At 46.6% G+C, this 25,200-nt stretch overlaps 1 protein-coding gene across 2 annotated transcripts in view; it reads right to left on the reverse strand.

The window, feature by feature from the left end:
- LOC120051322 (vang-like protein 1) overlaps positions 1–24,700 on the reverse strand; it is a 44,126-nt gene extending 19,426 nt beyond the window's left edge. The window contains exons 1-3 of one of the 2 annotated variants that reach the window (XM_038998141.1): positions 24,567–24,700; positions 16,127–16,401; positions 6,912–7,041 (exon numbers count right to left, since the gene is read on the reverse strand). In XM_038998141.1, coding sequence (XP_038854069.1) covers positions 6,912–7,041; positions 16,127–16,197 — 201 coding nt within the window. In that variant the 5' untranslated portion in view covers positions 16,198–16,401; positions 24,567–24,700. The remainder of the gene's footprint in view (positions 1–6,911; positions 7,042–16,126; positions 16,402–24,566) is intronic. The other variant, XM_038998140.1, reaches the window with a different exon arrangement.
- Positions 24,701–25,200: the final 500 nt, after the last annotated feature.

Raw genomic sequence — 25,200 nt, forward strand, 5'->3', positions numbered from 1 at the left:
GCTGTAAATCACAGTGTGGAGCTGCTGTATGACCTTTGGGGTGAAGAGGTCACAGGGTCAAGACATTGGCGGTTGTTATGCAACTGCACATTTGCATTTAGGTGGAAAACAAACATCCGATTGAATGTTCAGGTCACATGGCTGGCTTGAATTGCACCATTCAACACTGGAACATATTTCAGTGCCATTTCAACAGTTCCATGCTGTGCTTTTGTTATAGGAGTCAGCTGACCCCATTGTGTAGTTTCCAGGTGGTGTTGAGCATCAGCACCTTGACTCTACCACCACAGCCCATAGCCAGAGCACTGTGATCCTCTAGTCTCCACCTCCCTACTGAACCAGGAAGAGCAGTGTGTCCACAGAGAACACACCAGGGTCATTACCTGACCTACAAACCCAAACCTGCCACAGTAATGAGTGGGGAAAGGGGTGGAGGAGGAGAGGCAAGGGAATTGATGCAGCTCTCAACTATGTGTGTGTGAGTGAGTGAGAATAGGGGAAAGGGAGAGAGGAGAGGAAAAAGGGGGGAGAGTGTCTATGTGTGTAAGAGAGCCCTCATTAACACTAAAGGGTGTTGAAGAAGTCCTTTGCCACTCAATGGTGAGAGTATGAAACAATGGATTCTTCAAAACATAGAGAGAGTGAGAGAGAGAGAGGACTTGCGTGAATTTAATGATTCCAAATAGAGAATGAGAAACCCATTTTAAATCAATCTCATTTTGATGAAGTGATCTAGAGAAACACTCCATTAAGGGTTTTCCATTGGTTGGCCCGTACCAACCAGCGCTGGCTTAAGATAGAGTTTGGCAATTTTGGATGGGGACGTTTGGGCCCTTGCCTGCCTGGGGTTTCCCTGTGCCTGCCTGAGTATAAACACTGACCCAAATCCCCTGATAGGACTAGAGAATCATCAGGGCGCTGATCTAATAGCAGAGAGAGGTGGATGCCCGTGGCTGGAACCACTACCATTCAACATCACAGACACATAGCTGAAGGAGAGGAGGAAAGGGGGCAGACAAAATAGCGAGAGAGGAGAGCCGAAGGGAAACAGGAGAGGAGGGAGGGATTGTGGAGAATTACACCCCCCCCCCCCCCCCCCCACACACACACACACACACACACACACACACAGCTGTCAGGCCTATCCACAACATCCACCCTAATCAGAAATCTGTGGTGATTCACCAACACCTCTATGGTGGTGGGAGAGGGGTTATACAGTGAAAAGTCAGCTGAACAGCCATTGAAACATCCAATTTGACATGTTCTCTCCGACACGCTGCTACACATTCAGAAAGAGAGGGGAGAGGAGATGGGGGGGGGGGGGGGGGGGGGGGCAGGGTAGCCATTGAAAGGAGAGGACACAGGATAGAGGGGCGTGAGCAAAACTGACATCCCAACAGCAATGAGAACTCCTGTGAAATCTGAACAGACCGAGGGATTCGGAGGGATGTACCGACAGAGAAATAGACAGAGAAACAGACAGAGAGAGAAACAAAGAGAGAGAGAGAGAGAGCGCCGATGACATGGAAGTCGATTAAGGAAGCCTCTCTGATTCAGAGGGGTTGGGTTAAATGTGGAAGACATTTTGGTTGAATGCATTCAGTTGTGCAACTGAGTAGGTGTCCCCACTTCCCTTTCAAACATTGCCACTCAGGACACCTTTCACTCTATTATAAAGAATGAAGAGAGACAATCAGGAAGGAAATGATTGTCAAACCAAAGTGGAGAAATATTAATGTCGCCAACCATTCAGTGTGTGTGTGTGTGACTAACATGTCATCGGTGGGAATCTTTCTCCACGTGCAAATTAAGTGAAATACAAGACCTTTTGCTCAGAGACGGAGCATAAGCACACAGACTCCTGGGAGACGAGCGGTGTGTCTTTGTGTAAATATAGCAACGTACAGGGAGCATTCCTAGAAGCTGTTAACATCCAGCTCCAACCACCAACGCAAAGCAAACAAAGCTTCCAATTACATGTCAAGACAGAGAAGGTGGGCAGTAGCAATGTTCTACACTAACATGGAGGAAATAGGTGGAGCAGCCAGGAACAAAGTTGGAGTTCAGACTGCCAGAAAGAGAGTCAGTAGGGGTAAATAGGAGTTCTCCAGGGGAAATGACTTATTTTTCAACTAAACACTTGTCCTCTAACCCTCCTATCACATCGTGAGATGCAGCTCATTTTGAACTTCATGTAAAATGACCATAAAATTCCAGCTTTGTCATCACAGAGCAGATTTCTCCCTCCAAAAAGAAACGGCCATTTTGAAATCACTTCTAAAACAGTGGTCTCACAGACCACAACAGCTACACCACAACCACTGTCTCTCACTGTATTTAACAAATGCACACACACTACTTGAACACGAATGGCTTGCCAGTTGCATGCATGTCAACTCCTTGTATCCAGACCTCTAACATCCACTTAGACAGAAGGAAATGTTACAGCCCTTGGCCATCCAACACAGTCCGTGGTTACTGTGTCTTACCTGACCTGACTCTGTGCATGGCCCTGGGCTGAGAGCAGGAGTGTCCCCAGGTGGAGAGCTGGAGTCGTCCTCTTCCTTGGAGGTCTCCACCACCATCTCCTCCATCCCCATCATCACCTCCGTAGTCTCCATCAAAGCAGAGAGCGGAGAGCTCATGTCGAAACAGCAAACTTTTACATGTAACAGCGTCGCCCGGCCAGGACAGGGAGAAGCTTGGCCATAAAGATCCTAGTGCATCTCTCCACACTGAGACAACCTCTCTGCCTCCGCCGCTACCCTGCTGCAGCCTCACCACTAGATCTACATCACCCCATCACGCCCCGAGAGAAATTGTACTGTATAGGCTGTGTGTCTCTGGGTTTAATGTACAGGCTTTGAAAAGCAACACACACACAGAGAGAGGGAGACATCACATGGGATGTCCTAATAGCAGCAAGATGAGGGGGGGGGGGGGGGGTGAAAGGGCCAGTGGAGGATGAAGGGGGGGGGGGGGGTAAATTAAACAAGCAGCTGTGCCCCCCAGAGAGACAGCAAACAAAATAATAAACCAATTAGGCTCAGAGGCCTCCTGCCTGCCACCCCTATTGTACCCCCCCACATCCCATCTTTAAACACAATTTTTTCTATTCCTTCACTTCCCTGGGGCAACTTCTCTCATTCTCTCCCGCTCTGTCTCTCTCCGCTCATCCTTGCCTGCTCCAGTGAAAACCACTCTCCTTTCATTCCTTCTGAGCCACTGAGTATTACGGTGACGGCGTCACGACTTGCAGCCAATAGCGAAGGGCCTGGGCGGTCCGGGCCAACCAATGAACACACAGTGACGATGACAGTCTTTGTACGGATTAACTGTTCATAGACACTGGATTGCAGGCTTATAGCAGCCTCTATGGAGGATGCCAAAACAACCACAGTCACACCGCCGTTAGAAGACGCCTTGCTACTAAAAGATGGAGCTGTCATATTTTTTTTTTTTAAGAATCATAGATACTCTTCAGATTCAAGTAAAATGCAGATCTCGAAAAAGGACTGGACACAGTAACTCACTTCCTGTGTGAAGAAGCGCCTTCATCAACCACTTGTTTCCTGCATAGACGGCCTGGAACTCGCCTCAACCCCAGGAAAACCGTGGCAGAGCAAGGAACTTGCAAGAACAGCAAAAACATGGAATAATTTTGTCAGAGAGACCTCAACTAGTAAAGAAGCAGAGGCTCTACATGGGGGGGGGGGTGAAGACATGAGAACAAGCCCTGCGCCACAGCCAAGGTCCCGAAATCGCTACTACTCTACCACATACTTCCCCAACACAGAACTACCTGCACGCCGCTTAGAAATACAGTGTAGTTGTGTTGGTACCTCTTTACCTAACCATCTGAGAGGACAGGCGCTGCGTTAATTGGCCAGAATTAAGCTGGAGGGAGAGGGGGGGGGGGGGGGGGGGGGGGGGAGTAGACAGGGGTGGGGAGGTACAGTAGCGAGGTGCTTGTTATGGGGCTGGGGGATCAGAGTCTGGCAGAGTTTGGTTTGATGTCCCGTTGGCACTGCCTCCATTCTGAGGGACACTGGCAGGAACTATATCTGCCCCCCTTTGGCTTTCGCCTGCAGTAAATGACACGACGACGACCAATTGGCAGCCAATAAATAAATAAATGGTCCACTTCTTTAAGCCAGATTCTCATTCACTTCAATGCCGAGGTTAGGTAGTACACGATCATCACACAGACGTGAACATGTGCAGCAACCTGTGTAATATGCCTTTACAAACCAGAATTAGCCTACATGACACAAACAAGCTTTGAGCTGGAGGCCTGGAATGAGTCACACACAGAGGCGTGCACACAAACACAATGTCTAATTGTTGGGTTCTTAGGCTTCGGATTTCATTGACATCCCGTGAACTATAAATAAAGTTAGATCCACTTTCTCTTTTCAAACAGCCGTCTGTCTGTGTCAGCAGGCGAGGTGGGAGGTGGAGGGCTGTTCATTCTCAAAGAATGCTTCCTGGCTTATATATATATCATGTTTCTCCTGGGTGCCACTTCACATAATGGTAGAGCAGTGAGGAACTCGAGTGCATTCCTCAGCTGAACAACTCTGTAATGCCAGAGACGAGTACTTCAGAAGTCCCCATTCCACATCTATGGTCTACCGTTACAACACTGATATAATGTATCATAAGTACACATGAGTAGTCGAGACGAATAGGGACCGCCGCTACTGTTCTCTTGACTGGAGAGTGTTGAGCGTTAGCGCACTAGCATAGCCTGGAGCTTTGGACTGGTTCCCTCAATGGCAGCAGTTCAACATTGTAGCAAACAGCTCTGTTCAAACATCACTGCAGAATCACCAAGAACTGCACACTCATAAAACTGTCAAGACAAAATGATGAGAAAAATGGAGCATATTGAGACCAACGACCTGATTCGCCAATTCAAATTCTGTACCCAAACACACAATGACAAACATAAAGTATAGCTTACAGTATCAAGTATTTACTCAGTGTCACACAACAAGTTTTCCCTGACAAGCTCAACAGCAAACAACCCGAAACACACACACAAGCACCCTGACAAAAACAATTCATTCTGGAGGGCTGGTTATAGCAGAGTAAGAGAGGGCCACAGCTGCACTGAGATGTCACAGCTTGTTGAGGGCTGGCACCCTCATGACAAACACAGCCCCTGCATCTGGGCTCACACACCGTGTCAAAGAAACCACACAGTACACACACAGTGTCAAAACACAGAAGATACTCACACATACACAGCGCTACAGCCAACCCACAGACACACACACTAACCAATTACACAAGGTGAAAAGCATGCGAGTATGTCTGGATACATATTTCCAGGAAATAAGCCTCCAAATTCAAAATGACGGTCCAATGCATTGGAAAAGTTGTGCAGCCGGCCACATGTGAATGTCTGTACTAGGGATGTGCACGGTTACTTGAATATTAGAAAATATCCGAACGGACGTTAGTAATCAAATACTTGTATGGGTATTCATTTTAGCAAGTAAAAAATTATTATAGGCCGATTTTAACACTGAAAAAGCTTTCTAAATGAAATTAAAATATCCATGTGATGTGACATTGTTACATACAAGGATATACCATGACATTTCAAATGACTATTTAATAAAACAAACTTTTCAATGTAGTTTAAACCCATAAAAAGACCGGTAGCCATCCAGTAGCCTTCGCGTATGTAGCCTGTTGTTTATGCCTTTCACTAATGCAATGCAAGATGGAATAAAATTACAGAAGTAAAAGCTAGCCAAATGAGAAGTAGTAGGTTACAACGAACTACCAACAGGTAGACTGTTGTTTTATCTGAATGGGGTTGGAGAGAAAGCACGTCATGTGGCCTCAATTAGCTTAGCTAGCTTCTCTAGGCTACTCCAGTCAATATAGATACGGGGTGGCTGGTACAGGTTAGCTAGTATTGGCTGTAGCATAGTTGCATTAGCTACTGCCCCCCCCCCCCAGCCCCGTACTGTGGGACTGTGACCGGCAGGGCATGTACACCCATCAGCATTACCGCAGGCAGGCTGGGCCACAAGATGAATACACATACTGAGTGAGTACTGCTGTTCGCTAGCAAATCCTGTTGAGGCGCTTAATATATTACGCACGTGCGTAGATACATGAAAAGTACTAAAAACACACCCTGTGTAGTGCGCACAAGTCTTGTTCATCCGAGTAAGGGAGTTTGCCAAGTGGGTCAGTAAGGGTTAGTGTAATGGTGAGAAAAGGGCTGGTAGTGGTAGTGTTGCTCTGCTCTATACTCTACTGTAGTGAATATAGAATTTGCACGTGGACGGCCTCTTGTCCTCCAGTCTGTGTATAAGCCATAACATCTGGATCTGTCCAACGGTCTGTCTTGCTGTTAACATCTAATTTTATATCCCTCCCTCCATCTCTTCAAGGGCCAGGCAGATCTAGCACTCAAAGCCCACTTTCAGCAGTACTTTATCAGCCAAAGCCTGAAACCCTTAAAGCCAGAATGCCCAGTGTTTAACACCAGAGACTATGTGCACATTGATCAGCTAGCCGTACAACACAAAAAAAGGGACATAAACACACTGTGTGTGATCTGAAAGCCTCAACCAGGCCTGTGAAGTCCTCAGCTCAACCAGAAAGGCACAGGGCTTATCCGGACCGGCTGGTGGATAGATTGACTTGCTCCCATGATTGGATTGATACATGTGCATTTGATGCATTCATTTGTATTACAAATAAGTTGTTTACCATAAATCCAACTACAAGCACTGATAAACAGCCACGTGAGCTGAGCTGTCCACCGACGCATACTGTATGAGCCCGTGCCTTTATTATTAAATTACCATCATAATGAGGCACTGCACAATAAATACAAGTTGTGGAAATATGGTGGGGTAGTTGTGGAGAGATTGGCCTACCTGGACCTCCTCCCCCAGTACAGACGAGTCTCCCAGCAGCGGTTCTGCTGGCGGTGCGTTGATGGTGACAGACTTCTCCGAGCGGCTGCCATCCTTGCTGCGTGACTTGTGGTGGTCGCGGCTGCGCTCCCTGAGAAACAACGACAGGTACACCGGGTGAGTCGACGGGTACAGGGTTACCATGACAACCAGTAGACCAGAGGAGAGGATAGGAAGAGAGCATGTCGGCGTGGCGATAGCAACGGACGGGATTTCCAGTACGAGCCTCATGTTATTTCTCTCTCTTTGATTCTCATTCTCTCCCTCTTCCTTCCATAGCATCAGCAACAACAGGGTTATAGGAGCCTTCACAATCCTGCTGGCTTTTACTTAGAATTTCTTTAATTAGTCTTTTCTCACAGGGAACGTATGCAGGGGCTTAGCTGAAAACTCAGACACACACGAAAATGCTAGAACAGACAGACGCTGTTTGAGTCAGAAAAGAGGACTAGGGGACCAGGGGAATAGAGGACCAGGGGAATAGAGGACTAGGGGGCCAGGGGAATAGAGGACAAGGGGAATGGAGGACCATTAATTGAACCCTTATTTTACCAGGTAAATTGACTGAGAACACATTCTCATTTACAGCAACGACCTGGGGAATAGTTACATGGGAGAGGAGGGGGGGATGAAGGAGCAAATAGGAAGCTGGCGATGATTAAGTGGCCATGATGGTATGAGAGCCAGATTGGGAATTTAGCCAGGACACCAGGGTTAACACCCCTACTCAGTAAGAGCTATGGGATCTTTAGTAACCGCAGAGAGTCAGGACACCCGTTTAACGTCCCATCCGAAAGACAGCACCCTACACAGGGCAATGTCCACAATCACTGCCATGGGTTATTGGGATTATACATTTTTTGACCAGAGAAAAGAGTGCCTCCTACTGGCCCTCAAACACCACTTCCAGCAGCATCTGGTCTCCCATACAGGGATCGACCAGGACCAACCTTCCTAAGTTTCAGCGGCAAGCCAGCAGTGGGAGACTAGGGGACAAGGGGAGTAGAGGACTAGGGGACCAGGCCTTTACCTGCTGATGCGTCTAAAGGTGGCAAAGCATTCTTTATTCCATTCCTTGCCTCCCTCATGACCCAACTACCAACCAAACCGCTGTGAACTCGCCTCTACTTCACCTCACTTCCTCCCACGTTAAAGCTCCCCCGCGAGGGCCATTAGCGAATCCGACCCCAGCACTGACCCTCTTCACCTCCCCGCTCCCCAGATCCTGTGTGGGAGTGAGTGACAGACAGGGTTTCTCCATCCAGCCATATACAGTACAACACATGGCACTGTGCCCACTGCAGCTCCATCATGGCTCTACTACCCCGGACACTGAGGAGGCTCATCGCCCTCCCCGTCTCCACTAATCTGATCTCTTGTCAATCCCATTCTATTTCCAATTGCCCTCAGCCATGGTACTGTACGGTAGCTAGATACTCATGGTCTGGTCTGTTAGAGGGATAGCCAAGGTACTGTATTGTACAGTAGCTAGATACCGCACCTTCTGGTCTGTTACAGAGGGGCAGTGTGAGAATAGAAGAGAGATGAGGAGAGAGAGAAACAGGCTAGTGTGGAGATAAGAGGACAGGCTCGGTCTGATCTAATTTATCGCAGAGGGATTACGGGGGAAACAAACAAGTTACAGATTGAAAATGTGTTGTACGACTTTATAAAATAATCCAGATATTGCAAACGCTAGACAACAAGGGCTGAATTGTAACCGGAGTGCCATCCAGGGACATCAACAAATAACTTATGGGAAAATCATGATTTAAAACACGCGCAAACCTCTAGCTATGATGAAGACCAAGCACAGTTCAAGATATTGCTGCCATTTTTCTTTTGACCCTAAATGTTAATTTCTTGTCCTCTGAGCTTATCTCCGTGTAAGGAGTATTTTGTGAAGACCATAAAATTGGTGTATCAAGTGTGACCAATTACATTTCCTCTAAATGGGGTGGCTTTTCTTGTATCTTTCTTTCACTGCAGGCAGTAACGTGGCCACCTCAGTCTCAGTGCTGGCAGAGGACCCTGGTGTGTTACAGTATGCCTTGTTTAGGGATGTTCAAATCCTTTAGAATAACTCACGTTGTCATATCAGATTCACTTTTTGGTGCGTAGCACTGTAGATATGCATTCCTTATGCATTAGGATAAATGCCACAAACAAAATGGTTCAATAGTTGTTACTGGCACATTTTACCCATCTGTTACGGAACATAGCGATGGATTTGGTTGCGAGAGCTCGACGCCAGAACATGAAAGTGCACTATGCACGCTTAAGAAAAGTGCAATGTGGATATTCAATGACATAGACATTATTGATTGACCTAAAGCAATCAACACAGCAATCAGTTTCAACTAAATAGATGAGTCACACTTCAGAGTGCCACTAAAGCATTCAGCATAGGTAAAAGTGGTTGGAGGATCAACGCTGATAGGACAGCCCATCAGGATATCCTGACGTTAGGCTCATCAGGGAGGTGGTGTGATTGGCTGCTATGGAAGTAATGGACCTCCATAGAAGCCAATGTGTTGTGATAGAGAGGTGAACACATCGGTTTCCTGCCTCTGTTCTGGTTGTTCCCTTTTTGAACAGGACACGGTTTCCTATTGAAAATGACCGCAGCCAACTTCCCAACCACAAACTCAGATAAATACAAAAATAATGAAGATTGTTTAACAATTCAACATGCAAAGATAATTGGAACAAAGTGGTGTAGGATTTTTTTAAACATATTTCTTCACTGGGGCTGGGAAATCTGAAGAGTCAGTCAAGGTGGATTGGCATTCTCCACCATTCATTTTCACTGGGGACTCCCAGAGAGAACATTGACATGACATTATGTCCACACTGCATGGTACTCCAGAAATAACAGGAGCGGCACCAAGAGCCATTCAGAACTAATACATTGAATCTAGAAGGAAGTGGAGATCGAAGTAATCCTTAAATACATGATGGATATCATTACTAGTGCTACAATTAGTCCAGCGAGGAGCATGATCATCATTCACACTGACAGTGATGATGCTTAGTAACTGGAGGAGCCCTATGGGGCGATAGCTGGTGAGGAGAGATGGTGAGGGACTTATTACAGTACTCATACTTACAGTACTCATTAATATGGTATGGTACTGTACTGTTGCACAGGCCAGGGTTGGGTAGAGGGTTATACTACAAAGCAGGATCAAGCTAACTTGCTTAAATATTATGGAAATACATTTTTGGAAATGTAAGTAGACCATGCCCATTTCAAGCTTAACTCAACAACCAAAAACTCATATCTGAGTTTAGCTTCATGAACAAGAAAATAACTAGTTATTTCTGGTTGTTTATCAAAGTTAGCTGGCTTACTCATTGATACTCCTTTGTAGTATACCCCTCCAGCCAATAGGGGTGGTAAGTTACATCGGGGTAGGATCAGTTAAGCCGTTTATATGGGAGTCGATGTAAAGATTGGATTACTCATACACTGGTACGTCTGGAAGCAGCTGCTTATGACTGGTGTGATTGTTTAAAATCAATGTAGGATGGAAGATGGAGAGAGTCTCAGGCACCCTTTTTATATCACAGCCTGCCTTTCAGAAACAGACTTCAGGAAAGCAGCTTGTGGGCAAATCAATGTGCATCTCTTCCTCCTCTCATCCTCCTCCTGCATCATTAACACACAACGCCAGCCAGCCTCATTGCTATTCTACAGCCCTGCTCTGGTATCATTTGATTAAAAAGGAATTTGACTTCCATTGTGGCTTCCTACGGCAGATATGGCTTTTAGATGGAGGATGGAAGCCTGGCAAGCTAGGGCAGAGCCAAACCTGGGACCGATTTCCACCGCAACACCCGCAGCTAAGTCTGACACCGTCTGTGCACCCCCTCTCACTGTGGGAAACGGGGCCGATTTGCACATCCTCCGCCAAGAGTCTGTCTATGGATGAATTTGCTCGCTTTCTGCATGGCTGGCCAGCCAAACCACACACACCTGTGTAAAACAGGCCCCGTGTCAAGGCAGAGCTCAGAGCCCGAGAAGCTAGGTACTTACTGCCAGTGTCAGCTAACGGGAGGATGACGAGGAGCCAAATACATAACCACACTCTCAGAATAACCATATTACAGAGAGAGAAAGAGGCCGTTTTCACTTCACCTTGAGAGTGGCTGTGCTCAATGACACTGGTAGCTCTGCTCACTCTGTGTAAGTGTATCAAGGAAGGGGGGGGGGGGGGGGGGGGGGCGAGCAGGAAAAGAGGTGTGGCTGTGGCAGATAGAAAGACAACATTAAACTAACAAAGGCCATTTCTTATTGTATTTATATATTTCACCTTTATTTAACCAGGTAGGCTGAGAACAAGTTCTCATTTGCAACTGCGACCTGGCCAAGATTAAGCATAGCAATTTGACACATACAACAACACAGAGTTACACATGGAATAAACAAAACATACAGTCAATAATACAGTAGAAAAATAAGTCTATATACAATATGAGCAAATGAGGTGAGATAAGGGAGGTAAAGGCAAAAAAGGCCATGGTGGCGAGGTAAATACAATATAGCAAGTAAAACACTGGAATGGTAGATTTGCAGTGGAAGAATGTGCAAAGTAGAAATAGAAATAATGGGGTGCAAAGGAGCAAAATAAATAAATAAATATAGTAGGGGAAGAGGTAGTTGTTTTGGCTAAATTATAGATGGGCTATGTACAGGTGCAGTAATCTGTGAGCTGCTCTGACAGCTGGTGCTTAAAGCTAGTGAGGGAGATAAGTGTTTCCAGTTTCAGAGAGTTTTGCAGTTCGTTCCAGTCATTGGCAGCAGAGAACTGGAAAGAAAGACGACCAAAGGAGGAATTGGCTTTGGGGGTGACCAGTGAAATATACCTGCTGGAGCACGTGCTGCTGTGGTGACCAGTGAGCTGAGATAAGGCGAGGCTTTACCTAGTAGAGACTTGTAGATAACCTGTAGCCAGTGGGTTTGGCGACGAATATGAAGCGAGGGCCAACAACGAGAGCGTACAGGTCGTAATGGTGGGTAGTGTATGGGGCTTTGGTGACAAAACGGATGTCACTGTGATAGACTGCATCCAGTTTGTTGAGTAGAGTGTTGGAGGCTATTTTATAGATGACATCACCGAAGTCGAGGATCGGTAGGATGGTCAGTTTTACGAGGGTATGTTTGGCAGCATGAGTGAAGGATGCTTTGTTGCGATATAGGAAGCAGATTCTAGATTTAATTTTGGATTGGAGATGTTTGATGTGAGTCTGGAAGGAGAGTTTACAGTCTAACCAGACACCTAGGTATTTGTAGTTGTCCACGTATTCTAAGTCAGAGCTGTCCAGAGTAGTGATGCTGGACGGGCGAGCAGGTGCGGGCAGTGATCGATTGAATAGCATGCATTTAGTTTTACTTGCGTTTAAGAGCAGTTGGAGGCCACGGAAGGAGAGTTGTATGGCATTGAAGCTCGTCTGGAGGTTAGTTAACACAGTGTCCAAAGAGGGGCCAGAAGTATACAGAATGGTGTTGTCTGCGTAGAGGTGTATCAGAGAATAACCAGCAGCAAGAGCAACATCATTGATGTATACAGAGAAGATAGTTGGCCCGAGGATTGAACCCTGTGGCACCCACATAGAGACTGCCAGAGGTCCGGACAACAGGCCCTCCGATTTGACACACTGAACTCTATCAGTGAAGTAGTTGGTAAACCAGGCGAGGCAATCATTTGAGAAACCAAGGCTGTCGAGTCTGCCAATAAGAATGTGGTGATTGACAGAGTCGAAAGCCTTGGCCAGGTCGATGAATACAGCTGCGCAGTAATGTCTGGTTATGATGTCGTTTAGGACCTTGAGCGTGGCTGAGGTGCACTCATGACCAGCTCTGAAACCAGATTGCATAGCGGAGAAGTTACGGTGGGATTCGAAATGGTCGGTAAACTGTTTGTTAACTTGGCTTTCGAAGACCTTAGAAAGACAGGGTAGGATAGATATAGGTCTGTAGCAGTTTGGGTCTAGAGTGTCACCCCCTTTGAAGAGGGGGATGACCGCGGCAGCTTTCCAATCTTTGGGAATCTCAGACGATACGAAAGAGAGGATGAACAGGCTAGTAATAGGGCAGTAATAGGGCAATTTCGGCAGATAATTTTAGAAAGAGAGGGTCCAGATTGTCTAGCCCGGCTGATTTGTAGGGGTCCAGAATTTGCAGCTATCTGGAACATCAGAACATCCGCTATCTGGATTTGGGTGAAGGATAAATGGTGGGGGCTTTGGCGGGTTGCTGTGGAGGGTGCCGGGCAGTTGACCGGGGTAGGGGTAGCCAGCCATTTACTCAACCCTAAATCAATACAGCCAAGGTCTCTATAGCTTCAAGCCTGGACATAGCACGTTCATTTGCCCATCCCTCATATTGACTGGGAGAATCCATGGCGGCAGCATTGCTCAATGACATTTCTCCACACAGTGTTGAGCCAGAGAGAGAGGCCCAGGGAGCAGTGTGTGATAGGAGCCGTGGTGAGGCCAGACTGTTGGCTAGGATTAGCTCCACTATCAGGTGACAGGGAACACACTGTATGACATGTACCAGTGTTTCCACTATAGCATTAATCAGGCAAGGTGGGTCCCTCTCCTTGACCTGCTCTGTAGCCCCGACTAAAATAAAATACGTTTCAGTTGGAAAGTTAAAAAGCAGCATGTGGGTAAGGGGGTATTTTCACTCCACTTGGCTTTTCCCATTAGCATCAACTCTAAATCAGAAAGTTCCAGAAATAGGGCGTCTCCCCAAAATGTGGCCTGCCTCAGAAAGGGGAACAGTTTGGGGAACCATAATACCCCAGCAGCAAAGGGATTAAAAGTTTGGCATAAGATAGTGTATTGAATAAATTACAACGTGTTAATCGAGTGTGCAGCCATATAATTGGAGTCCTACCAATCAAAAAGAGCCAATTTTCCACATGACTGACTACCAATGTGAGACTCACTAGTCAATGATCATTGGCACGCTCCACAGCCACAGAAGAAGAGCCCCTCTCTGGAGAAGAGAAAGAAGTCTCAGAAGTTACTGTCGTAACTCAACGCCACCGTTACAGCGGATGCAGAAAGGCAGGTGATCTTGGTCTGGAGAATCGTCAAGTAGGTAGCAAACTACTCTGATGTCCTTAAAAAGACCAAGCACCACTGTCTACAGAGGCACAGTGGCTTACAATGGGGACTGACTGGGTTCCCTGTGTATAAATAGAGCTAGAGACGACACCACAAAAACAGCAACACGAGGCAGCGATCCAGAGTCAGTGGGAGAGACGTTTGACACGGTATAGGATCACACAGCTTGAGCCATGGTAATATCTTGGAAATCCTCCTCCTGCTGTGGACCATCAAAGTTAATTCTCTGGTATCTTTTTAGCTTTAGTTGTGTACCAAGGTCAGACACGGGATCTCAGAGAGGCACACAGCTGTGAACATGTCTGCTTGTGTGTGTGTGTGTGTGTGTGTGTGTGTGTGTGTGTGTGTGTATCCGTCACAGTCTGGTACAGATGTAATTAGACAATTGCAATCCAAAGCCTCTTCATGCATGGCACCCGTCGGAGTAAAAGGATTATACTTCAGATGAGACAGAGGTTTTCAAAGCCAAGCGCTTCTCTTTTGTCTACTGTATTAGAGGCCTTAGCATAGTGGGAGAGGAGAGAGAGGAGCGAGTGGAAAGGAGTTTGGCAAGGAGGCCCTGTACCGCCTCTCCAATTTGCCGTCACTCACTTCCTGCATCCCAAACGGCACCCTATTCCTTACATAGTGCTCTACTTTTGACCAGATCCCTGTGGGCCCTGGCCAGAAACAGTGCACTATATAGGGAATAAGGTGATCTTTAGGACACAGTCACTCTATCCAGAGTTACAGATACAGGAAGAGGGAACAGGGTGATCTTTAGGACACAGTCACTCTCTCCAGAGTTACGGATACAGGAAGTGAGGGAACAGGGTGATCTTTAGGACACAGTCACTCTCTCCAGAGTTACGGATACAGGAAGTGAGGGAACAGGGTGATCTTTAGGAAACAGTCACTCTCTCCAGAGTTACAGATACAGGAAGAGAGGGAACAGGGTGATCTTTAGGACACAGTCACTCTCTCCAGAGTTACGGATACAGGAAGTGAGGGAACAGGGTGATCTTTAGGACACAGTCACTCTCTCCAGAGTTACGGATACAGGAAGTGAGGGAACAGGGTGATCTTTAGGACACAGTCACTCTCTCCAGAGTTACGGATACAGGAAGTGAGGGAACAGGGTGATCTTCAGGACACAGTCACTCTCTCCAGAGTTACAGATACAGGAAGAGAGGTGATTGGGTGGGAGAGTGAGTTCCCCTCCCCCACCTCCAACCCCACTTTCATTTACAAAAGTGTCCCCAGTTTTCGTTGCCTAGCTTCAGACTACACGGTCAAATTTCCCCCCGGGAGAACGTGAGAGGAGAGCTGGGGCAGGGGAGCGGAGAGGCCTCTCCATCCAGTGATACGCCTGCCCACGTCTATCCCATTGGAGTGGTGGTGACATCACTGGAGAGAGGGAGGAGGTCAAGTGGAGATTAACGAGGGAGGGCAGCTGCTTGGCTTTTCAACACGTCTGGGGCTTGGGAGCGAGGGATCGGCGACTGACTGGAGCCGAGTGGGGTCTGACGTGTGAGAGACAAGAGAGCATAGAGAGAAAGGAAAAGAGAGAAAGAGAGATAGAAAGCACACCAGAGGTTTCAGGGGGTGCCACCAGATTCAGCCGTAGAGGGATCCTTTCACCCTGGGTAACTGGTCCCAGAGAGAGAGAGGGAAGGAAGAGGGAGAGCGCGAGAGGGATGTGCTGGCTGGATAAAGGAGGGGCTGTGTGGAACAGGAGCCCCTTGCTTGTGGCCCTCCGTATCAGCTGAGCCATCAGTCAGGCCTCTTCAGCACCTGTCCCCCTCTCCCTTCCTGAGCCTGTCAGACACTGCTATTCCACTAATGACAGACAAATAACCCCACACTGCCCTGTGGTGGACAGATGGAGGGAGGGGAAAGAGGGGATAGAGACAGAGTGGAATGAGGGAGAGGAAGAGAGGAAACAGAGAGAACAGGGTAGAAAGGGAGGCGAGGAAGAGAGAACAATTTATTTGAGGTGTCGTGACTGTCTATCCTTCAAACTAGAGAGGGTATGAACGTGATTAACTTCCTCTTACCCATGTCTGTGGGATCCCCGGGAGCGACCAGAGTAGTACGAGTACCCCGAGTAGGTGGACTCCGTGTCCATGGCGACGAGGTCCTTCCTCCCGGGCGATTGGCCAAGGGCCTCGCGGAGGTTGCTGGGCTTTGCCGCAGGCAGACGCAGTGGGAGCTTGTGAGCAGTCTTGTCCGGTGGGAGGCGGAGCTCGCTTAGGAGATTGGCAGAGGCCGCAAGCTGTCGGGGGTCAATCTTGAAAGCAACCCTGGGGGTTCCCGACTAGGAAACATCAACCTGGGGAGGAGACAGAGACAGCCAGGTCTGGTCAGAGGACAGACAGATGGACAGAGGACAGAGGTAATGGTCTACGACAGGCCAGTTGATACTGAAAGGACATGGATGTGTGTTGCAGATAGATCTGGACAGATGGGATCTCTGCACATAGCTTCCACTTCGCCTTTTTCTCTGGAAATAACATTCCAGGAGATAAATATGAGAAAAACACAACCGCTTCACTGAAGCAGCATTTGACATTCCCATTGGGCAGGCTGGGGAAATCATTATTTTAATGAAGATTGTGTGGGAGGGATCGCACACACACACCAATTGAAGCTTGACACAGGAGAGATTTGAAACCATTGGACGATTTTCTGTTGATTCTAATATAAAAAGGTAAATTGTGAAAGGCTCTTCTGACTTCTAACCTCCTTGACAAGTCAAACCTACAGTAGTTCACAGAGAGTGTAAGCCCTAAGCACACCACACAAACAACAGAACGGCAGCAGACCTAGCTATGAATCCCTCCCTCAACGAAAATACCTTTCCACAGACAGACTGGCCTATGAGAAGAGAGATCGAATTGGAATGTTGTGCAGAGCATGCAGGTCTACGTCTGGAGCTTCAACAAAACAATGGTCGGATGCAGAGCAACAGACCCACTCCCTCGCCTACCCCGGTCTCACCCCTCCCTCCCCCACACTCAGCCCCAGCCTTATCAATGAGAGCCATCTCCAGAGGGAAATCTGGCAGTGACCAGCTCCAGCAGCCTCGCCTCTCTTCCAGCATTCCACTAGCGTGACATCATCACACAGACAAAGTGCTCCAGGTAAAACAGTGTTTGGTTATCACATTATTAAACCAAGAAGCTTTCAGAGGGGAATTGAGACAACCAGCCAACAACACACAAACAGATACCGTAAAATATCTAATTTAGCTTTAGGCCTATATTCTGTGTTTTAGTCTCTAATCTTGGAAACATTCTTTCCCAAGAGGATCAATCTCCCAGAAAAATGCTAAAGGCTGTGTGGATGCAGAGGAGGAGCGAAACTTAAACATCAAGTGGATTTCAATATCAAAGGCAGAATTTTAAAAACTCCCCACTAATTCCATACCATTAGTTCTACTCCTAGACCTGGCTAAAGACTTTACAGCATCCACTAGGAGACGGAGGTCTGATAAGAACGTGTATTGGGTGCCCTTGATTTGACTACATATACAGGAGGATATGATTTAACAGTTGTTCTAGAATGACCAAAGATAAAAGAAAGAACAGAGTGAAGAGAAAAGAGCAGAACCAGACGTAGTGAAATAACGGGATTACGATTAGGCACATGGATGAGTAACAATGCATGGGGAAACAGAGAGAGCCATGTGAGCTGTGGCGTACGCGCCTTCGGGGCAGGGAGAGCTGGGGAAAGGCGTACACACACACACACACACTACAGGTAAACCATCAAGGCTGAGGCATATAAGGAGGTGAGGGGTTGGTTCTCTGTGGCATCAGAAATGGGTCCTCATCCAGACAACGTGACAGGAAGGTGAACGGAGCACGTTACATAAACTCACATGCATCAATGCAATAATATGGCAGAAGAACTGATAAACCAAGCTTGCAATGTACATTTCTCAACAACGCCAACATCATTCATCGTATAACACTAAGGATTCGATTTTGACCTAGAACCATCCAATCACATTTAAAGAAGAATTCAATGAAAATGTAGCATTTCAGAAAGGAGCGTTGACAAAATGATAACATATGTAGTATTGTAACACAGGTGATAAATAATGTATACAGCACAGGAGGCTGGTGGCACCTTAATTGGGGCGGACAGGCTGGTGGTAACGATTGGAGCGGAATCAGTGGAATCGTATCAAAAACATAGTTTCCAGGTGTTTGATGCCATTCCATTTCCTCCATTCCGGACATTATAATGAGCCACCCTCCTGTCATCAGCCTCCTGTGGTATACAGCTGCTTGTATTGGGCCAAAATCCCGAGTGAAATATTCAATGTAAACAAGGAGCTGAAGGAGAGATGTTAAAGTGAACATCGTTTAATTTACAAACATATCCCAGAAACGAGCACACTCACTGGACTGTACACTTAAAGCATGCCAGCTCCCATGACCCCGTGCAGCAGAGGAAATCCACTCTAACTGACCGAGATCTGTTGTGAAATTAACCAGAGGGTTACAGTCACCACTCTCCGTCTCCTCCACAGTCACATCCTGCTGTCCTGACGTGTTTGGAGTTAGCAATATGCGTGCTTATTCAAACACTTTTGGAATATCTCAAGTGTAACAGTTTTGCTTCCGTCCCTCTCCTCGCCCCTACCTGGGCTCGAACCAGGGACCCTCTGCACACACCGACAACTGCCTCCCACGAAGCATCATTACCTATGGCTCCACAAAAGCCACGGCCCTTGAAGAGCAAGGGAAACAACTACTTCAAGGTCTCAGAGCTAGTGATGTCACCGGCGCTATTAGCGCGCACCCCGCTAACTAGCTAGCCGGTTACACAAGCAAAGCGCACTTCTGCACACATTAAACATGTTGATTAACTACCGCAGCAGTCACAACTGAAGCCATGGGAAGTAGAGCAGGGCTCGAACTCCCCCTTGGGGCACTCCTTCTGTTCTCATCCCGCTGCTTTCATAACCACATTTGTTCCAGTCGTTTCACTGAAAAGAACTGCTCATCCAAGATACTGCCCCGTGCCATCTTATCTGCCACTTAGAAAAGAAAACTAGAGAAATACTAGAAACTAGTAGCACTTGGGGTGAATGTAAACAGTGACCCATATCGTGTGTGTGTGTGTGTATGCTTGCACATGGGGATTGAGAAAGCTAGTTCTATCAAACAAAGTCTGGATATTTTGACAGCACTCTTGCTGACACGCTTTTAAACGTCTGAATCATCAGAGGGAATACTGAACAACATGATGACAAACCTCTCTAAAGCCGTTTTTTTCTACTGATGAGCCAGCAGCCAGTCAATGTGCCAGTTAGGCAAGCAAAATAGCTCTGGTGTGAGACAGACAGAAAGGCTGCTTTTAGACAGGTAGCACAATTCTGATCTTTTTTTCACTAATTGACCAATCAGATCAGCACTGAAATATTTGATGTGATTGGTCAAAAGACCAGGCAGAACAATCCAGACTCTGGCCAGAGTAAGGCAGGGCTAAAGACAAACAACCGACACTCTGGCCAGGGTAAGGCAGGGCTACAGACACTCTGGCCAGAGTAAGGCAGGGCTACAGACAGACAACAGACACTCTAGCCAGGGTAAGGCAAGGCTACAGACTCTGTGGCTAGGATAAGGCAGAGGGCCTGGGTTGAGGACTACAGACAGACTATAGACACTCCAGCCAGGGTAAAGGCAGGGTACTGCTACAGGAGCACAGACAGAGCACAGACAGAGTAAATAAGGCTGGTTCTGCAGAGAGCATCACAGGCATTTTCATCTCCCGTGCTAATCCTTTTAAGAATGAGGGATGAAAGGGATTAACAGGGTTACATAGATGGGGTCGAGGTCCCTGCCAGGATGGGGGTCAGAGAGAGAATACCACAACCACCTTTCCAGTCACCACCTGCCCAACAGCCCAGCTAAGCTGCTTTATGTCAACGAATTTGGCCGAAATGGGTTTCAATTGAAGATGTTGGTGACTGAAGACAGCTTTGAGGGCTGTCTTCAACAGATCTATAAGGGAAACACTAATCTGGTCCCTGGTCTTTACTTAGAGTGGTGCCAGTGGCCGTGCAGCACTAAAGCTGAAGCCGCTGTGCCCCCCCCCCCCACACACACACTACTTAGGGAACCCATCAGGTTATCCGCGGCAGCCGAAGCCAGCAGCGTTGGACTGCCTCTGATTTGGTCTATGGCGGGACAAGCTGGCGTTTGCCTGCCAATGAGAGCCTCCTTGTTAATCTTCCTCCATTCAGCCGCTCTCTTCCTCTTTACACTGGATAAACATCCTCTCACTATGAAGGACCACACCCTCAGAAAGCCGGGTGAGAGGCATGAGGACTGATCTGCAGGGTAGAAACACACACACACACACACACACACACACGTGACTCTGGGATTCATGCTTGAGGAACTGCGGGAGTGTAAATACCCTCGAGTGAAACGCACAAGATGACAAACATGCGGCAGCACACCATCAGAGCAAAGAAACAAAAGAACAACCATCTAACCAGCAAGCTCACTAACAAAGCCGCATCAAGTGCCTGCTAACCAAATCCAAACCCAGACAGACCCTCAAGACCCCCCACAGCACATCCAACACAACCTTCCTCCTCCAGAGCAGGTTGTAGTAACGGTCTGGTGATAACAGAGCAACGCAGGAACGATGAGGTCCTGTAGCTCATTCTTTGTGAAAAAAATAACATTTTTATTGCCTTTATCATCCTTACGGTAAAAGGTAGTTTGTTCATTCATGGTTTCCACAGCGACAGTGAGTCCACAGATTGGTCTTGTAATTCCAACCAAGCTTCCGGCTCCAAAGACAGTAATCTAATCCCACTGTATATGATAGCCTAATTACAGATCCTTCACTACTCACAGCCTTTAATAGGAGATAGGACTCTCTCCCAAACTGGGGAAGAGAAACTAGGCTACTGTACTTTCCCAAAAAGACAGCTTAATTCTCTCTAGTGACCGAGTCTAAGCACAAGGCTCGGCCAACCGGGGCAGGTATTCAGGAACAAAGGGGAGCCCTGACTGAAGCCGTCTCCTGTGCTAGCCTGTGACCAGGAAGTACAGCTGTGCTGTGTGCCCGACAGAGCCCCTCCCACACCTCACCACAACATAAACAAAGGGCCTATTAAAAGCTCATCATCATTACCAGCCAATGATATGTCTGACCTTCATTAGTCAAAGATGGTCTCTAACCCATCTCCTCTGACAGAGTGAATAGAACAGTCGTTGCACTGGCCTGGTATTCCAGCTAGGCCATACGTATCAGAGGCAAACAGCTCTGTTGTGGTGGTGCGGATGTGAGGAACTAAGACCTTTAGCTAAGACACAGAGAGGAGCGTTCAAATCACTGGAGGACAAAAGGACAACACTGACATTCGTCCAAGCAGCTCCCAACGAGGCAAGTCCCTTCCTGTCCTGTTTGTGGTTTTTCACATGAAACAATATTAATTGAGTATGCATGTACATATGCATACCCGTACACACACATCCCCCTCATACTTCTCACTGTAAAAATCTACTTGGACTCTATTAACTACAAGCTAACACAAGCGTAATGAAAGACAAGCTGAACACGGGAGAGATGACAACGTATTCAGCTAAAAGGTAACAACATGATTCATCTGAGACGCCGGAGGAGGGGAGTCGACCGAGGGAAGAAACACGAGTCAGCGACTAAATGTGTTCTTTGAAATCACATGGTGATCGAGATGCTGTCCATGGAGCAAATGAACCCATTAATTGCATCAACATTCCAGAATGTCTCCCTCTCCCCCGGCCATTCATTAGTGTCAGAGATGCAGAGAAACAAATCGCCCAAATGAAACCCTATTCCCTTTATAGTGCACTACCTTTGACCAGGACACATACGGCTCTGGTCAAACGTAGTGGGCTATATAGGGAATACAGCATCCTATGTGCCCTGGTCAAAAGTACTACTATAAAAAGGGAAGAGGGTGCCATTTGGGACTCACAAGAGAGGCAGACACCACAGGTTATTAAAGGCAGAGTTTAGACAGGCTGCTCTATTCTGATCTTTTTTTTCACTAATTGGTCTTTCGACCAATCAGACCAGCTCTGAAAAAGATCTGATGTGAAATGAACTGATGCGATTGGTCAAAATACCAAATAGTCTGGAAGAAAATATCCTAATTGGGCTGCCTGTCTAAACACAGCCTTAGAACCAAGAGAGACAGCTCTCATAGTACATGAGGAGCATAATAATTAAGCTGTGATTTCTCTATTTAAAATGATAAACTCGAAAACAGGAGGAAGCACTGCGTAATAAAATACCTAGTTTCCAAGGTGTAGCCTGTTACTGTAATGTTGCAGCACTTTGGCTTCCAAGCATATTGGATTAATGGATTAAAATAAGATAAGATGAAGAACCCCCTTCTTGCTGTTGCATGTACTTTGTATGTTGCACATCATCTAAGATTATGGCAAAAGATGTCCTCTTGGACTTTTCCCAGGATGCAGCTCTGTCTCTCTGTCTCTCTGTACTTCTGTAGCTGAGCTGAGGCACTTGATTGGTGACTACTCCTTCCACCTGGTTTGCCATCACATCTCTCTTGATCACCGACACAAAGACCACAATACCACACCTAAAGCTCTCACAGGGGCAGTATCCCTCCCCATCCATGTTGACGATCACTCACACGCTGTCACTCACACGAGGAGCTTATGACAGTTATCATGTCATCAGCTTTCAAATATTCTCTTTGCCGACGTGAAGAGATGCACAAACAGAAACCATTTAGCCTACCAGAATGGAGAGCGCTGCAGGAGGATGACATGTTCAAATCCCACAAGGAAACGACCTATAAATCACACTTCTCTGACGTTCGGCTCGGTGTACAGATAAAAGATATGATAATGGATCTGTGAATTATTCATGGTCAGACAGGAAGATATATCCGTCTTCACAAGTGAGTGTTGTGTCAGTCATGTTTTACAACACAAAGGGAGTTTCATTGTTCAGCGTTTCCGAAGCACTACCACCAACCATCCATCCTGGTTCCTTGCTGCAACTAGGGGTGGGGGAGTCGAGACTGCTAGTCTGTACAATGCTCATAGCCGTGGAGGTTCAATAGATCTGTATATTGGAGTCAATTCCATCTGAACATCTAGAGAATTTAGGTAGGTTAGCTACATCTTATTCACACAGTCTGCAAATGATTAAACACTGAGAAAATGTGTTGGTTTGGGTTTGTTTATTCAACACAGAGGTATACCATCTACTTGGTCTGTCACGGTCTGTTCAGCTGAATTACCATACCGGTCTATTGTATGTTTTGGGATTTTCAGGTCTGGGTGACACTCAATGGCACCACTATGTAACATATTCCAAGTTCCGCGTAGTTTAGAACGCCCAAATGAAATGTTGGATTATTATGAATCTATTAATTTATACAACACTGTCTTGAACAATGTTTCAACAAAATCCTACCTCATTGGCGAGAAGTTCTTAAAATGGCCAGACTACATTCAGAATACAAAACACTGACAGTCCATAAGGTTCAGGTAGCACTTTGCATTACATTGTTAAACCTATACTACAGCCTGGCTAACACCAAGCATGTGGTGAAGGCAAATCATGTGAATTCTACCAATTTATTCCCTACTGTCATTTTCATACAACAGCATATTCAGACTGTAGTAGAGCTATACAGATGTTTCACTGCCCGATCCTACCTGTAACCCAAATGGCAGACTTCCATAGGAAACTCCCTGGTCTCTGCAAGGCCTCCTGAGCCCTGCCCAGACAGTTGGTTCAATAACCAAAATATTCACTAACACTAAGGAGCAACTTAATGTTTAAGGAGAACTGTTTATGAAATGAAACTGTCGGCACGAGCGTGAATGATATCAATGAACCATTGTGCAACATTGTTTCTGGAGGCGCAACGCTGTCGCTGATGGTAACAAGGTGGCCAGACTGAACTACAAACGAATTCGGTCAACCGTGTGCAGAAAGTGGTTCAAAGTTAAGTCTGAAAATTTGTTTGAGACTTTTGAGTTATGTTATTATTGAATCAATTGAATTGAAAAACAGGCGATTGTTGTCATTCTATTTGTAACGCTTTAGAAAACATTAACTCCTGCTTTACATGACTTTCAAGGGTTAACTTTACACCCTACGTTGGCTGACTGCAGTCCTTTAGATTGAGGGAATTCTAAAACACATTTTCTCTCCACATGTAGCCTACAGCTCATGTAGCGTATTAGAAAACAAGGACGGTTACTCGTAGGTTGTACTGTTGTAATACAATGTAGGCCTGCATACCTGTAAAAAAAAAAAAAAAAAAAACATTTCCACCGAAGAAAAATAATTAGTAGTGTAGCTTACATCAAGCAGGAACAAGCCAACCAAACTCCCAGTTTACATCGGGCTCAATCGCACTCATAAAATACAACGAACAACTCCTCAACGTGGAATGCAGACATTGGAATTCTGACTGTTTCGCGCACGGCTACTCACCTTCACTGGATGTAAACCATTCCAAGAAGAGATTTCCTCCAGAAATGTAAATGGAATATTTCTCCCTTCAAGCACACGGTACAGTCAGGAACCAGCCCGGGTTCAAGCCGTTGTACAGGGGGCAGCACTTACATGATGAGAGAAAGGAAAAAGTGTAGTGCGACAATGGTGCGCTAGGGGGGAATGGTGATGGCTGTGAACTGTCAAGTGATTACAGTAAGCTGTACAATGCAAATATAGTAAAATAGGATAAAACCGCAGCACCAAATGACTTAGCAAAATCTTCTTTACTTGTCTGACAAGTAGGCTACAGGTGTTTGCAATTCATTTCTGAGTCAGGGTCCAGTTCACATCCACATTTCAAACCTTCAGTGAGTGTCAGGAACACCCGCAGCTCGGCTCTGTTAGGTGGACATGTCACAAATGGCTGAAGTGGGACAAGTGACAGGAGAGTGCAAATAGCTTAGGGTTTGGTGCCATAGAAACCAGGCAAAGTAAAACAACATTCTACCTCCGGTGGATGTTTTCAGTGAAGTGCACATTAAATGCAATGTATTCTTATAAAGCAGTGGCGGATTTTAGGCATTGGCGGCATCTTTCCGGGCATGGGGCGCCCACACAAAAATAATAATAA

This window comes from Salvelinus namaycush, chromosome 7 (assembly GCF_016432855.1).
Source record: "Salvelinus namaycush isolate Seneca chromosome 7, SaNama_1.0, whole genome shotgun sequence".
Lineage (NCBI taxonomy): Eukaryota > Metazoa > Chordata > Actinopteri > Salmoniformes > Salmonidae > Salvelinus > Salvelinus namaycush.